The sequence below is a fragment of the Bombina bombina genome, chromosome 11 (assembly GCF_027579735.1).
Source record: "Bombina bombina isolate aBomBom1 chromosome 11, aBomBom1.pri, whole genome shotgun sequence".
NCBI classification, from domain to species: domain Eukaryota; kingdom Metazoa; phylum Chordata; class Amphibia; order Anura; family Bombinatoridae; genus Bombina; species Bombina bombina.
Window position 1 is genome coordinate 85,218,467 of NC_069509.1, and position 18,173 is coordinate 85,236,639.

At 36.6% G+C, this 18,173-nt stretch overlaps 1 protein-coding gene across 1 annotated transcript in view; it reads left to right on the top strand.

Annotated features, from left to right (window-relative positions):
• LOC128642128 (regulator of G-protein signaling 11-like) overlaps positions 1–18,173 on the top strand; it is an 801,065-nt gene that overhangs the window by 466,386 nt on the left and 316,506 nt on the right. Inside the window, exon 7 of the mRNA XM_053694807.1 lies at positions 15,814–15,890. Within this exon, the coding sequence (XP_053550782.1) occupies positions 15,814–15,890 (77 nt within the window). The remainder of the gene's footprint in view (positions 1–15,813; positions 15,891–18,173) is intronic.

An 18,173-nucleotide genomic window follows, 5' to 3' on the forward strand; every position in this document is an offset into this window, starting at 1 on the left:
GTAAGGTAAAAGAGCTTTTAACTTTAGTAATTTAGAATAGGGTAGGGCATTTTTTATTTTGGGGGTCTTTGTTATTTTATTAGTGGGCTTAGAGTAGGTGTAATTAGTTTAAAATTGTTGTAATATTTTTCTTATGTTTGTAAATATTTTTTTATTTTTTGTAACTTAGTTCTTTTTTATTTTTTGTACTTTAGTTAGTTTATTTCATTGTAGTTATTTGTAGATATTGTATTTAATTAATGTATTGATAGTGTAGTGTTAGGTTTAATTGTAGGTATTTTATTTAATTAATTTAATGATAGTATAGTGTTAGGTTTAATTGTAACTTAGGTTAGGATTTATTTTACAGGTAATTTTGTAATTATTTTAACTAGGTAACTATTAAATAGTTCTTAACTATTTAATAGCTATTGTACCTGGTTAAAATAATTACAAAGTTGCCTGTAAAATAAATATTAATCCTAAAATAGCTACAATGTAATTATAATTTATATTGTAGCTATATTAGGGTTTATTTTACAGGTAAGTATTTAGCTTTAAATAGGAATAATTTATTTAATAAGAGTTAATTTATTTCGTTAGATTTAAATTATATTTAACTTAGGGGGGTGTTAGTGTTAGGGTTAGATTTAGCTTTAGGGGTTAATACATTTATTAGAATAGCGGTGAGCTCTGGTCGGCAGATTAGGGGTTAATAATTGAAGTTAGGTGTCGGCGATGTTAGGGAGGGCAGATTAGGGGTTAATACTATTTATTATAGGGTTAGTGAGGCGGATTAGGGGTTAATAAGTGTAGGCAGGTGGAGGCGACGTTGAGGGGGGCAGATTAGGGGTTAATAAATATAATATAGGGGTCGGCGGTGTTAGGGGCAGCAGATTAGGGGTACATAGCTATAATGTAGGTGGCGGCGCTTTGCGGTCGGCAGATTAGGGGTTAATTATTGTAGGTAGCTGGCGGCGACGTTGTGGGGGGCAGATTAGGGGTTAATAAATATAATACAGGGGTCGGCGGTGTTAGGGGCAGCAGATTAGGGGTACATAAGTATAAAGTAGGTGGCGGTCGGCAGATTATGGGTTAAAAAAATTTAATCGAGTGGCGGCGATGTGGGGGGACCTCGGTTTAGGGGTACATAGGTAGTTTATGGGTGTTAGTGTACTTTAGAGTACAGTAGTTAGGAGCTTTATAAACCGGCGTTAGCCCAGAAAGCTCTGATTTACTGACTTTTTTCTGCGGCTGGAGTTTTGTTGTTAGATTTCTAACGCTCACTTCAGACACGACTCTAAATACCGGAGTTAGAAAAATCGCATTGAAAAGATAGGATACGCAATTGACGTAAGGGGATCTGTGGTATGGAAAAGTTGCGGCTGAAAAGTGAGCGTTAGACCCTTTTTTGAGTGACTCCAAATACCGGAGTTAGCCTAAAACCAGCGTTAGGAGCCTCTAACGCTGGTTTTCACGGCTAACGCCAAACTCCAAATCTAGGCCAGGATACGCAATTGACGTAAGGGGATCTGCGGTATGGAAAAGTCGCGGCTGAAAAGTGAGCGTTAGACCCTTTTTTGAGTGACTCCAAATACCGGAGTTAGCCTAAAACCAGCGTTAGGAGCCTCTAACGCTGGTTTTCACGGCTAACGCCAAACTCCAAATCTAGGCCTTAGATAGTTGCTCATATTTATTTTGTTAATGACATATTTACATCTATATCGAGGTGTTAATTGTATCATAATATGACGTAAAGAACCATTAAATACAATTGTCTTCAAAATATTAATAATGTGTACACACTGCTGGAAATATCTTGAAGTATAAACTTTGGCATTACAAGAAAACTAGAGAAGGAAATCATATACCAAGAGAATAAAAAATAGAATAAATCATTTTGAGTACAAAATTTAGAATAGAAAAATTATAATTTTTTTTTAAACATTTTGTATAAAATTTTAAAATATGTTGTATAAAATTTTAAAAAATTGAAGATTGGAGCACAGACAAAAAGCCAAACAGACCATTTTTTTTACTCATTAGGCTTAAGTGATAAGAAAGGGGGATACATCTAGTTCTGAATTTAAACCTAGGGGTGTAGAGTCTGCATATTGTAGATTAATTCAGTTTCCTTTCTTAAAAGTTTCTGTTCAAAGTTCCCACCTCTCCAATCTGGTGTGACCTTTAAAATACCCCAAAATTTGAAGTCCCGTAGGATATTCTTATGTGTTACATGAAAATGGTTACATAGATGTGTATCTAGGTTCCCCTTTTCGATACAGCACAGATGTTTGCGTATACGTACTCTCAGGGTCCTAGTGGTCTTGCCGATATACTGCTTATTACATGAGCACTCAATAATGTAAACTACATCCTTATCCTGACATCTTACTACCCCGTTAATTTTGTGTATATAATCATTCTGTCTTGATTTAATTTCTTTACACGTACTACTATATCTACAAGATCTACACCCAAAACACTGGAAAAAAAACATTCAGTAAATCCCCTTGGATGTCACCTTCCCTCAGTAGTTTATTTTCTCCTTTTTTGAACTCACTAGGAGCAAGAATGCTTTTTACATTTCTGGCTTTCCTATATAATATATATGGGGAGTCAGGCATTTTAGCCCCTATAATTGGATCTGTCTGGATTAGGTGCCAATGTTTCTTCATACTTTTTCTAAACAGATGATTATCACAGTTATAGTCTGTTACCAGGAGAACCTTAAATTTGTCTGATTCATTCTCTTGCGGTTCAGTCTTCGCATTTTTATAAATTAGTAGACTATTTCTATCCTTTACTTCAACCTGATCCCTTGCTTTTTTAAAGTCTTGAGCAGTTACGTTTTATCCTTAGACACCTACCTTTTGGTATATTATTTTTCCATTTACTAAGATGGCAACTGTTAAAATGTATGAGGTTGTTGGAGTCAACTTTTTTAAAATGTGTCTTAGTAATTAAGCTATTATTCATTATCTCAATGTCCAGATCTAGGAAAGTAATTTTATCTGTGCTGTAGGTGTGGGTGAAGCAGATAACTATATTTTTCCTGTTCATCTTTAGTAAAAAAGTATCCAGGTCTGTAGAAGGCCCCTTCCAGATATAATTTATGTTGTCAATGTACCTTTTATAGAGTACAAGATTCGCACCCAGTCTATGTGGGATGATGAACTCTTCCTCTCACTTGCCTAGAAATAGGTTGGCATAGCTGGGTGCGAATCTCGTACCCATTACTGTCCCCCGTATTTGCAGAAAGAACTTTTTGTTAAAAGAGAGTTCTGATTCAATATAAAATCTATTCCCTGCAGTATAAAATCTCTCTATTCTTTATTTAATGTGGAATCTCTGGTCATGAATAGATCTGTAGCCTCCTTCCCTAACTGATGCTGTATACTTGTGTACAAAGAAGATACATTACAAGTCCCTAATATATAGTTTTCTTCCCATTGTATTTGACTCAGGCATTGCAAAATGTCTGTGGTATCCTTAAAGTATGAGGTGCCAATATTTTATGTAGTTCTGCAAAAATCTATCAATGTATTGGGAGAGATGGGACGTAATAGATCCAATGCCCAATATAATCAGTCTCCCCGATGGGTTTACCAGGTCTTTATGGATCTTCAGCAGATAACAAAATACCGGAATTTTGGGGTACTTGGGGTGTAGGAAGTTATATACCCTGTTTAAAATGATTCCTTTTTATTTTGCACTATCTAGAATTCCTGTCAGTCTTAATAAGAATTTTTTTTGTGGGATCTAATTTCAATTTGCGGTAAGTACTGTATCTGTGTGGTTCAGTAGTCTGTTAGCTTCATCTATATACTTTGTAGTATCCAGTATTACTACCCCTCCACCCTTATCCGCTGGCTTGATGTTTAACCCTTTATCTTTTTGGAGATTTTGAATAATCTTCTCTTTTCTAGTCAGGTTGTTAGTAGTGTATTTATTCAATTTCACATTTGCTATATCTTTCTGTAGTAGTTTCTCTAAGAGTTCGAGATTCCTGCCTTTCTCATTTGAGGGAAAAAAATTTGACTTTGGTTTCAAATCTGTGTGTCTCATCTCAGGGTTATTTTTTCCTTCAGTTGTGTATGTCAAATTCTGTCTTATGTTTCTTTCAATTGGATTCTTCATAAAGAATTTCTTAAAGGGACAGTCTAGTCCAAAATAAACTTTCATGATTCAGATAGGGCATGTAATTTTAAACAATTTTCCAATTTACTTTTATCACCAATTTTGCTTTGTTCTCTTGGTATTCTTAGTTGAAAGCTTAACCTAGGAGGTTCATATGCTAATTTCTTAAACCTTGAAGGTCACCTCTTTTCAGAATGCATTTTAACAGTTTTTCACCATTAGAGGGTGTTAGTTCACGTGTTTCATATAGATAACACTGTGCTCATGCACGTGAAGTTATCTGGGAGCAGGCGGTGATTGGCTAAACTGCAAGTCTGTCAAAAGAACTGAAATAAAGGGGCAGTTTGTAGAGGCTTAGATACAAGATAATCACAGAGGTTAAAAGTATATTAATATAACTGTGTTAGTTATACAAAACTGAGGAATGGGTAATAAAGGGATTATCTATCTTTTAAAACAATTACATTTCTATTGTAGACTGTCCCTTTAAGGGTTAACTTCCTTACATACTGACTTATATGTATATGGGTGTTACATTTGTTGTCTTGTTGTGGGTACAAAAATGAGGCCTAGATTTAATACTTCTTTAGTCAATGTGCTAATGCTCAGGTTGAATATCCCAGAGGTGACCTCTATTTTATTCTCTTCCTGTCTCTTTCCCTTTCTTCCTCCTCTTGTGCCTCTCTGTTTCTTTTTCTTAAGGGGGGGGGGGCATTTGTGACTATCTGGATGTCCCTTGTCCTGCTGGGCTCTCCTCTCAAAAAATGACTTTCAATTCTTGCAGATTTTTTCATGACCAGAGATTCCAGATTAAATAAAAAACAGAGAGATTTTATACTGCAAGGAATAGATTTTATGCTGAATCAGAACTATTTCTCTTTTAACAATAAGTTCTTCTTGAAAATACGGGGGACAGCAATGGGTACAAGATTCGCACCCAACTATGTCAACCTATTTCTAGGCAAGTTGGAGGAAGAGTTCATCATCCCACATAGACTGGGTGCGAATTTCGTACTCTATAAAAGGTACATTGACAACGTAATTTTTATCTGGAAGGAGCCTTCTACAGACCTGGATACTTTTTTACTAGAGATGAACAGGAAAAATATAGGTATCTGCTTCACCCACACCTACAGCACAGATAAAATTACTTTCCTAGATCTGGACATTGAGATAATGAATAATAGCTTAATTACTAAGACACATTTTCAAAAAGTCAACACTAACAACCTAATACATTTTAACAGTTGCCATCTTAGTAAATGGAAAAATAATATACAAAAAGGACAGTGTCCAAGGATGAAACGTAACTGCTCGAGACTTTCAGACTATGCGGAGCAAATTCTGGAAAACAATTTTTTTAGATAGGGGATATAACCCTAATATAATTAAAAAAGAAAGGGATCAGGTTGAAGTAAAGGGTAGAAATAGTCTACTAACTTATAAAAAAGCGAAGACTGAACCGCAAGAGAATGAATCAGACAAATGTAAAGTTCTCCTGGTGACAGACTATAACTGTGATAATCATCTGCTTAGAAAACCTATGAAGAAACAATGGCACCTAATCCAGATGGATCCAATTATTCAGGATAAAATGCCTGACTCCCCATATATATTATATAGGAAAGCCAGAAATGTAAAAAGCATTCTTGCTCCAAGTGAGTTCAAAAAAGGATTATTGAGTGCTCATGTAATAAGCAGTATATCGGCAAGACCACTAGGACCCTAAGAGAACAGATACGCGAACATCTGTGCTGTATCGAAAAGGGTAACCTAGATACACATCTATATAACCATTTTCATGTAATTCATAAGAATAACCTACGAGACTTCAAATTTTGGGGTATTTTAAAGGTCACGCCAGATTGGAGAGGTGGGAACTTTGAACATAAACTTTTAAGAAAGGAAGCCGAGTTAATCTATAATATGCAGACTCTACACCCCCTAGGTTTAAATTCAGAACTAGATGTTTCCCCCTTTCTTGTCACTTAAGCCTAATGAGTACAAAATGGTCTGTTTGGCTTTTTGTCTGTGTTCCAATCTTCAATTATTCTAAATTTTCTATTCTAATTTTTTTACTCAAAATTATTTATTCTATTTTTTATTCTCTTGTTGTAGGTATATAATTTCCTTCTCTAGTATTATTGTATTGCCAAAGCTTTACACTTTATGTTATTTCCAGCAGTGTGTACACATTATTAATATTATGAAGACAATGGTATTTAATGGTTCTTTGCGTCATATTATGATACAATTAACACCTCGATATAGATGTAAATATGTAATTAACAAAATAAATATGAGCAACTATCTAAGACTTCTATGTGCATATAAATGAAAAAATCAAGCAGTCTAAAAACTCGCAATACATTTACTATATACAACAAATCCACCTTATGAATAATAAAGCTAATCCACCTTTAATTGAAAGCCCAAAATGGACCAATGGAATACAAAGGAGGGGGATTTAAATTGGCAGACACCAAGGATGCATATCATGTTTTGATAAAGCCCTGCATTGTGGGCGAAACGCATCAACAACCAGATACATCACTATATTTTTTAAGCACTTTCCAAGACCTTAGGAGTCTGGCATACAGACGGAGGTCTAAGGAGCTGAAAACTTTGAACGGCCGTTCACTACTTGTTCTCTATAGTGCTTGAACCCACGCTGTCAGCATCTAAGGATTTCCTGATTCCCAGTGAAATTACTTGTTATATGACTGCCCCACTGTGAAGAGAATACCGCTGGTGCAGTACGCTGAGGTGAGCCGAGATTGTGGCTAAGTGTCCTAAATCTAAGAAGAACATACGCAAGTGAGGTAATATCCTACTATACAAGAGCGGGACAATACAACTCTTTATGATACACCTTGGTGATCTGCTAAACTTTGACTTACATGCTGATTAATTATTACGGCTTTGCTAAACTTTGATTTACACACCGATATCGGCACTGTCCATTGCCTGACATACATTTAGGAGTCAGAACCCCTAAGGATATCACTTGTTATTAAGAGTGGAGATATAAGGTGGTAGCATTAAGTGGCTTAATAAGGCAATCATATAAACTAGATATACCACTTGCCGCCTATCCACCAATGTTTTGAGCTGATTTGAGCTATATTTTACATAATATTTCATTAGTACGTTGCTGCTAATATTTTGGTTCATAGATACCATAATAACCGGTTTTCTGTTATGCTTTTTTAACTGTATTTTATATTGCCACAGTATTCTTCTTAAGGGAGACGTCCCTTCATTATTTAAGCAATATTCCTATTTATTTGCTCTTACAGTTTGTTTAGGTATATTAATAGGTATTTTTAGTAAAGCTTTTTATGGGCAATTAATTAACGGCTAGATTACGAGTTTTGCATTATGAGTAAAAAGCAGCGTTATGGGTTATAACGCTGCTTTTTCACTACCGCTGCTATTACGAGCCTTATAGGTACAGCTGTCCCGCACACTTTTTTGGCCTTAGCGCAAATTAACTTATGCAATTTTCGTAAAGTCTTTTTTCAATGGGACTTCCATAGCGCCGATATTACAAGCTTTTTTTTGGAGGCCAAAAAGTGAGCGGTACAGCCTATCCCGCAAGATTCGTAACGCATTCTAAAGTCAGTAGTTATGAGTTTTACGTTACAAAGCTGTAGCATAAAACTCATAACTAAAGTACTAAAAAGTGCACTAACACCTATAAACTACCTATTAACCCCTAAACCGAGGCCCTCCCGCATCGCAAACACTAGAATAAAAATATTAACCCCTAATCTGCCGCTCCCGACATTGCCGCCACTATACTAAACATATTAAACCCTAAACCGCCGCACTCCTGCATCACAAACACTAGTTAAATATTATTAACCCCTAATCTGCCGCTCCCGACATCGCCGCCACTAGAATAAACATATTAACCCCAAAACCGTTGCACTCCCGCATCGCAAACACTAGTAAAATATTATTAACCCCTAACCTGCTGTCTCTAACATCACCGCAACCTACATTACAGTTATTAACCCCTAATCTGCAGCCCCCAACATTGCCGCCACTATACTAAAGTTATTAACCCATATACCTAAGTCTAACCCTAACACCCCCTAACTTAAATATAATTAAAAGAAATCTAAATAAAAATTCCTATCATTAACTAAATAATTCCTATTTAAAACTAAATACTTACCTATAAAATAAACCCTAAACTAGCTACAATATAACTAATAGTTACATTGTAGCTAGCTTAGGTTTTATTTTTATTTTACAGGCAAGTTTGTATTTTTTTAACTAGGTAGAATAGTTACTAAATAGTTATTAACTATTTACTAACTACCTTGCTAAAATAAATACAAATTTACCTGTAAAATAAAACCTAACCTGAGTTACACTAACACCTTACCTTATACTACAATTAAATAAATTAAATAAATTAAATAAAATTACCTAAATTACAAAAAACAAACACACACTAAATTGCACAAAATAAACAAATTATCAGATATTTAAACTAATTACACCTAATCTAATAGCCCTATCAAAATAAAAAGCCCCCCCAAATAAAAAAACCCTAGCCTAAACTAAACTACCAATAGCCCTTAAAAGGGCCTTTTGCGGGGCATTGCCCTAAAGAAATCGTCTCTTTTACCTGTAAAAAAAAATACAAACAACCCCCCAACAGTAAAACCCACCCACCACCCACACAACCAACCCCCCAAATAAAAACCTAACTAAAAAAACCTAAGCTCCCCATTGCCCTGAAAAGGACATTTGGATGGGCATTGCCCTTAAAAGGGCATTTATCTCTATTGCTGCACAAACCCCTAATCTAAAAATAAATCCCACCCAATAAACCCTTAAGAAAGCCTAACACTAACCCCGAAGATCCACTTACAGTTTTGAAGAGGACATCTATCCTAAGCAAAGCCGGGAGAAGTCCTCATCGATGCGGCAAGAAGTCCTCAACGAAGCCGGGAGAAGTCTTCATCCAAGCCGGCAGAAGTGGTCATCCAGACGGGAAGAAGTCTTCATCCAGACAGCATCTTCTATCTTCATCCATCCGGCACGGAGCATCCTCTTCAAATGAAGATGGCATCCCTTTAATTCCGATTGTCTGATAGAGTTCTATCAGCCAATTGGAATTAAAGGTGACAAAATCCTATTGGCTAATCCAATCAGCCAATAGGATTGAGCTCGCATTCTATTGGCTGATTGGAACAGCCAATACAATGCGAGCTCAATCCTATTGGCTGATTGGATCAGCCAATAGGATTAAAGCTCAATCCTATTGGCTGATTGCATCAGCCAATAGGAATTTTTCACCTTTAATTCCGATTGGCTGATAGAATTCTATCAGCCAATCGGAATTAAAAGGGAAGCCATCTTGGATGACGTCACTTAAAGGAACATTCATTCGGGAAGAAGACTTCGTTTGAAGAGGATGCTCCGCGCCGGATGTCTTGAAGATGGACCCGCTCCGCTCCGGATGGATGAAGATAGAAGACTTCTTCCTGTCTGGAGGACCACTTCTGCCGGCTTGGATGAAGACTTCTCCCGGCTTCGTTGAGGACTACTTGCTGCTTCGATGAGGACTTCTCCCGTCTTCGTTTAGGATCGATGTCCGGTCTTCAAAACTGTAAGTGGATCTTCGGGGGTTAGTGTTAGGCTAATACCTAATAAAGTGTATTAACACCTAAACCGCCGCTCCCGGACCCCGCTGCACCTACAGTATATGTATTAACCCTTAAACCACCACTCCCGGAGCCCACCGCCACCTACATTATATGTATTAACCCCTAAACCGCCTCTCCCGGAGCCCACCGCCACCTACATTATATGTATTAACCCCTAAACCACCGCTCCCTGAGCCCACCGCCACCTACATTATATGTATTAACCCCTAAACCGCCGCTCCCGGACCCCGCCACCACCTACATTAAATTTATTAACCCCTAATCTGACCCCCTACACCGCCGACACCTACATTAAATATAGTAACCCCTAATCTGACCCCCCTACACCGCCGCCACCTACATTAAATATAGTAACCCCTAATCTGACCCCCCTACACCGCCGCCACCTACATTAAATGTATTACCCCCTAAACCTAAGTCTAACCCTAACACCCCCCGAACTTAATTATTATTTAAATAAATCTAAATAATATAACTATTATTAACAAAATTATTCCTATTTAAAACTAAATACTTAACTATAAAATAAACCCTAAGATAGCTACAATATAATTAATAATTACATTATAGCTATTTTAAGGTTTATATTTGTTTTACAGGCAACTTTGTATTTATTTTAACTAGGTACAATAGCTATTAAATAGTTAATAACTATTTAATAGCTACCTAGTTAAAATAATTACAAAATTACCTGTAAAATAAATCCTAACCTAAGTTACAAATACACCTAACACTACACTATCAATAAATTAATTAAATAAATTAACTACAATTATCTAAAATAAAATAAAATTAAATAAACTAAACAATAGTACAAAACCCCCCCACTAAATTACAAAAAAAAATTATTACAAGAAGTTTAAACTAATTACACCTAATCTAAGCCCCCTAATAAAATAAAATAGCCCCCCAAAATAATAAAATGCCCTACCCTATTCTAAATTACAAATAGCCCTTAAAAGTTCCTTTTGCGGGGCATTGCCCCAAAGTAATCAGCTCTTTTACCTGTAAAAAAAAAGAACAACCCCCCCCAACATTACAACCCACAACCAACACACCTCTATTCGAAAACCAAACCCGATCCCCCCTTAAAAAAAGCTAACACTACCCCATTGAAGATCACCCGACCTTGAGCCGTCTTCACCCAGCCGGGCCGAAGTCTTCATCCGATGGGGCAGAAGAGGACATCCGGACCGGCAGAAGTCTTCATTCTATCCGGGCAGAAAAGGACATCCGAACCGGCGGACATCTTCATCCAAGCGGCATCTTCTATCTTCATCCTTCCGGTGAGGAACGGCTCCATCTTGAAGACCTCCGGCACAACATCCTTCTAGGCTGACGACTACCCAACGAATGGCTGGTCCTTTAAATGACGTCATCCAAGATAGCGTCCCTCAAATTCCGATTGGCTGATAGGATTCTATCAGCCAATCGGAATTAAGGTAGGATTGTTCTTTTTTTTACAGGTAAAAGAGCTGATTACTTTGGGGCAATGCCCCGCAAAAGGCCCTTTTAAGGGCTATTTGTAATTTAGTATAGGGTAGGGCATTTTATTATTTTGGGGGGCTTTTTTATTTTATTAGGGGGCTTAGATTAGGTGTAATTAGTTTAAACTTCTTGTAATATTTTTTTATTTTTTGTAATTTAGTGTTTGTTTTTTTTGTACTATAGTTTAGTTTATTTAATTGTATTTTATTTTAGATAATTGTAGTTCATTTATTTAATTAATTAATTGATAGTGTAGTGTTAGGTGTATTTGTAACTTAGGTTAGGATTAATTTTACAGGTCATTTTGCAATTATTTTAACTAGGTAGCTATTAAATAGTTATTAACTTTTTAATAGCTATTGTACCTAGTTAAAATAAATACAAAGTTGCCTGTAAAATAAATATAAACCCTAAAATAGCTATAATGTATTTATTAATTATATTGTAGCTATCTTATTTTATAGGTAAGTATTTAGTTTTAAATAGGAATAATTTCGTTAATAGTTATATTATTTAGATTTATTTAAATAATAATTAAGTTAGGGGGGTGTTAGGGTTAGACTTAAGTTTAGGGGGTAATACATTTAATGTAGGTGGCGGCGGTGTAGGGGGTCAGATTAGGGGTTACTATATTTAATGTAGGTGGCGGCGGTGTAGGGGGGTCAGATTAGGGGTTACTATATTTAATGTAGGTGGCAGCGGTGTAGGGGGTCAGATTAGGGGTTAATAAATTTAATGTAGGTGGTGGCGGGGTCCGGGAGCGGCGGTTTAGGGGTTAAACACTTATTTTAGGTGCGGCAGGGTCCGGGAGCGGCGGTTTAGGGGTTAATACATATAATGTAGGTGGCGGTGGGCTCCGGGAGTGGCGGTTTAGGGGTTAATACTAGGATAGGTTTATTGCGGTGTGGGCTATGGCGGTTTAGGGTTTAATAATTAGGCTTATTGCGTTGTGGGGGTTGTCGGTCTAGGGGTTAATACATTTATTATTAGGAGTGAGAGGGGGGGATTGCGGATATAGGGGTATACGCATCGGGCTGATTTTTGGGAGGCAGGTTAGACAGTTACGGGAGATTTGATATTTTAGTTCGTTTTTTTATGCGCCGGCAGTTTCTAAAGTGCCGTAAGTCACTAGCGACTCCAGAAATTTGTAGTTACGCTCATTTCTGGACATCGCTAGTTTATCCAACTTACGGCACTTTAGCAACTGCCGGCACCATATATGTAATACCCCGATGTGCGAGGTGAAACTACGGGCGGCCCGGGTTCCCTCGCTTGCGCCGCATATCGGATTGCACCCCTGATCATTTGTTTTTTTATTTTGTGTAATTTAGTGTTTGCTTTTTTTTGTAATTTAGTTAATTGTATTTAATTTAGGTAATTTATTTAATTGTAGTGTAAGGTTAGGTGTTAGTGTAACTCAGGTTAGGTTTTATTTCTACAGGTAAATTTGTATTTATTTTATCTAGGTAGTTAGTAAATAATTAATAACTATTTAGTAACTATTCTACCTAGTTAAAATAAATACAAACTTGCCTGTAAAATAAAAATAAAACCTAAGCTAGCTACACTGTAACTATTAGTAATATTGTTGCTAGCTTAGGGTTTATTTTATAGGTAAGTATTTAGTTTTAAATAGGAATTATTTATGTAATGATAGTAATTTTATTTAGATTTATTTTAATTATATTTAAGATAGGGGGTGTTAGGGTTAGAGTTAGACTTAGATTTAGGGGTTAATATGTTTATTATAGTGGCGGCGACGTTGGAGGCGGCAGATTAGGGGTTAATAAGTGTAGGTAGGTTGCGGTGACATTGGGGGCGGGAGATTAGGGGTTAATAAATATAATGTAGGTGCCGGCGATGTTAGGGGCGGCAGATTAGGGGTTAATAATATTTAACTAGTGTTTGTGATGCGTGAGTGCGGCGGTTTAGGGGTTAATATGTTTATTATAGTGGCGGCGACGTTGTGGGCGGCAGATTAGGGGTTAATAAGTGTAGGTAGGTTGCGGTGACATTGGGGGCGGGTGTTTAGGGGTTAATAAATATAATGTAGGTGTCATCGATGTTTGGGCAGCAGATTAGGGGTTCATATTTATAATGTAGGTGGCAGTGATGTCCAGAGCGGCAGATTAGGGGTTAATAAGTATAATGTAGGTGGTGGCGATGTCGAAGGCGGCAGGTTAGGGGTTAACAAGTGTAAGATTAGGGGTGTTTAGACTCGGGGTTCATGTTAGGGTGTTAGGTGTAAACATAAATTTAGTTTCCCATAGGAATCAATGGGGCTGCGTTACTGAGCTTTACGCTGCTTTATTGCAGGTGTTTTCAGCCGACTCTCCCCATTGATGTCTACGGGGAAATCGTGCACGAGCATGTACAACCAGCTCACCGTTGACTTAAGCAGCGCTGTATTGGAGTGTGGTATGGAGCTCCGTTTTGCTCTACGCTCACTTCTTGCCTGTTAACTCCGGGTTTAGGAAAACGTGTAATACCAGCACTGTAGGAAAGTGAGGGGTGACAATAACGTGCAAGTTAGCACCGCACCACTCATAACGCAAAACTCGTAATCTAGCTGAAATTTTTTTAGACCATACTCCACTGCTTGTTTTTAGCACTTCATACTCTGTATTGTTTCAGGTGGTTATTGGGTTGGCTACACTCTGTGAAGGGTTTGTCTGAATAGGAGCTGTGTGAGTACATTTCTGTTTGCCCTGTTTTCCGTCTTTTTTATCTTTATATAAAAAGTAAACATAATATCCAAACGTTCTCAGGAGTATAGCTGAAGATCATAATGATCTACCAGAAGACTTGTGAGCTTACAAACTAAAGAACCAGAGGCAAAGCTAAAACTGTAACAGGCCACCCGTTTGAAATCAGCAGAAGCAGTGCAAGCAGTCACAAAGAGGAAATGCGTCTCTGTGATTGTGATTCGTCCTTCCCCCTTGGTTAGTCTGTACCAGAAGATATGTACTTCTGCAACCTTCCTGTACAAATGTGGTGGTAGTTTTTTTTTACAAAGCCACACTCTGACCGCCATCTTGGAAACCCTGCTACCATATTTGTAAAGGGAAATTCATACACTTTCCACACACTGAGTGAAGCGCTATTTATCGCTTTTGCTCTAGTGAAAACTTCACTAGACTGAAGCTTTGTGCGTGCGTTGGGTAGCAGGCATTTTACAAGTTGAAAGTAAAAAGTTTGTGCGCAAGCGAAACCCAATATACTAACCAACTATTGCCACCGCGTTCACGTATTCTCCTCTTAGAAGTCAATGTAGAGCACAGAAGAAAACACCTATCACTTGCGCGCTAACCCGAAAGGAGTTATGAATAGTTCACATTCCAATGTTCTTCACATACAGGATAATGTAATTTTTTTGTAAATATATATTTATTTGTATATATATACCTACCTATACCTGTATGTCTATTTCTATAGATATATAGTTATAGATATCTATTTTACATTAACATTGTCAGATATATATAGAAATATATATTTAAAAATACAAATGAAAAAAAATTCTATGTGAAGAACATAGGAATGGGAAATATGCGTAATGCGTTCATGATTTAGATTGAACGCAGTGTCGGGTTAGCATAGATGAAGATTTGCTAACTTTAATGTTTGTTATTAAAATATTACATATAAAAAAATATTAATAAAAATAATAAAAATTATTATCTATTGCTGAAAGAGCAGCAATGCACTACTAGGAGTTATCCAAACACATCAGGTGAGCCAGTGACAAGAGACATATGTGTAGCCACCAATCAGCAGCTAGCTCCCAGTAGTACATTGCTGCACCTGTCTACCTAAGTATGCTTTTCAACAAAGGATACCAAAAGAACAAAGCATATTAGATAATTGGAATAAATTGCAATGTTGTTTAAAATTGTATGCTCTATTATTTGAATTATAAAAGTTTAATTTTGACTTTATAGTATGTATAAAGAAAAATGTCCTTATTTTATAAAGTTCTCAATTTTGTTGAAATCAGAAATGTTCCATTATAGGATTGACAATAAATATTTATACAGATTGGTAAAATGAACAAAAATATATTTAAAGGGACACTCAACCCAAATTTTTTTCTTTAATAAATCAGATAGAGGATGCAATTTTAAGCAACATTCTAATTTACTCCTATTTTTTCTTTGTTCTTTTGCTATCTTAATTTAAAAAGCAGGAATGTAAAGCTTAGGAGCTGGCCCATTTTTGGTTCAGAACCTGGGTTATGCTTGCTTATTGCTTTGTTAAATTTAGCTACCAATAAGCAAGCGCTATCCAGGGTGCTGAACCTTATATTTGCTGGCTCCTAAGCTTTAAATTCCTGCTTTTAAAATAGAGATAGCAAGAGAACGAAGAAAAATTGATAGTAGGAGTAAATCAGAAAGTTGTTTAAAATTGCATGCTCTGTCTGAGTCCTGAAAATTTTTTGGGGGGTTTAGTGTCCCTTTAAACAAAATAATTACTTGTTAATTTTGCCATTGTTATTGCCATTATTTTCTATTCTTTGTAGGATAATTATAATCAGCTTCACAAACGGATTAATCATACCTGGGACTTTGTGGTGATGCAAGCAAGGGAACAAATAAGGTTAGAATGAGAACATAAATCAGTGTCTGGTGGGTGATGCTGTAAATTTGCTTATACACTGGAACATTAAAACACCTAAAGGGCATCCAATTTTAAACAACTTTACAATTTACTTCTGTTATCTAATTTGCTTAATTATCTTGGAAACCATTGTTGAAGAGCATACGTAAGTATGCTTAGGAGCAGCAATGCACTACTGGGAGCTAGCTAAACACAGCTGGTGAGCCAATGACAAGAGGCATATATATGTAGCCAGCAATCACCTGCTAGCTCCCAGCAGTGTATTTCTGGTCCTGAACCTATCTAGGTATGCTCTTCAATAAACAGAACCAAGAGAACAAAGCATATATGATAATAAAAGTAAAATGGAAAGTTGTTTAAAATTACATGTTTTATATGAATCATGAAAGATTAATTGTGACTCTACTGTAATTGGTTTATTTTTATTTGAAAGCTATTTTTTTGTACTAAATTAATGATGCTTTTCAATATATTTATTCATACAATGAAGCTGAGAGAGTACTGTTGCAATCCCTGCTAGCAATCTACATTTTTATTAATAAAATGATAAATATAATTGTGTATATAGAACACTGGATTTCACATAGAAGAATATGTAATTTACCCAAGTACCCTAAAGCTTTTTCTTCTTATTAAAATAAAAGCCATTTCTGTTATCTTGCTATAGAATAACATAGCAGCCAAGTATTAACATTTGCAAAACAAATTAACAGAGAAAACATAATGTCAGAAAATGGCTGAACCCAAATGTTTATCACACTAATCTCTTAAAATGTATGATAGTAACACAAATTTGATAAGAAAAGGGCGAAGGGTTAGCGCTCCAAGGGTTAGGAGCAGTCTGACTAACAAATATTATTAAAGTGATTAAATATCACATACATTTAAAACAATGTCACAATTTATTGATATATAAAAAAGAATTAAACAAACAAGCATGTGCCGGCACAAGTATATAATGGCTAAAAATCAACAACAGAAAGTTAAAATATTCAAGAGTCTATTGACAATGTGTTAATGGTAAAAAGAATTAATAACATATATGTAGGTTAAGTAACAGTGTACATAAACCCTTCCCAGGAGAAACCGTGGATCCTCAGATCATGAGGTGCTTAGATAATGTCACAAACTAACCGCAAGTAGCGGCGGTACCTTGAGGTGATTGTTTTCTATGTGTTGCAACAGGTTGTGGTCTTAAGGTTGAGTAGAAAGCAGTTCTCCTGTTTGTGTTATTCCAAACGTATTGTGGTCTGCTTATTCAGGTGAAGGCAATCCTCCTGCTCATTGCTGGACACCTCCTGACACTTGTATTCATCTTCAGGATTTTCCGTTGCACAAACAGTAGTTTCCTGGTTTTGCAGGAAAACATTGAGCCTTGAATTGAAGTCGTATTACAAAGGTAGTACAACGATTTAGTTGTGTACCTGTCCCTCGTAATTTAGCACGAAGTGACACTTGTACACCCGTTCAGCCTAGTATACTTCTTCACTTAATTAAGTTGACAGGTGATGGAGAAAATGCATCTACGCGTTTCGGCTGTATGTCAGCCTTTATCAAGATGCTCACCTGTACTAACTGATCCCAATTTATAGTCCAACATGCTTAATTTGCATTCGATTGACACCTGACCTGATGCTGCCAATGGTTACCTATAGGGGCAGAATCTTCAGGCTCGCCTGAAACACAAGTTATGAAGCAGCGGTCTAAAGACCGCTGCTCCATAACCTGTCCGCCTGCTCTGAGACGGCCAACAGACATCGCCGGAAATCAACCCGATCGAATACGATCGGGTTGATTGACACCCTACGCTAGCGGTCAATTGGCCCTGAATCTGCAGGGGGCGGCATTGCTGCAGGGGGCGGCAATGCTGTCGGCAATATCGGATCATGTCCGCTCACACGTTCCTAAATAGGCCCCATAGAGTAAATTGTGCATTGTTGCAAGCTGAGAGACTTTATATTTTGTAATCCAACTTCTTTTGAGATTTAACCCTTAAGTGGTTAACTTTAAAAACAAAGGTTTGTTTGCATATATATGCAAAACTAAAAAATACTACAAGCTGCGAGACAAACATCAGACAAACTTTACAGTATTTTAATCAAAAACAGAACTTGTCAATTTGAGTGGTATTGGTCGTTGATTATTCTTTTAAGTAAAAGGTTGCTTAGAGAAAGTGTTCATTATGGGATATTTTGTACTTTAAAAAAACTTTTTTGTTACATTTTATTGGCAATATAGTATATAAAACAATGGTGACTATCA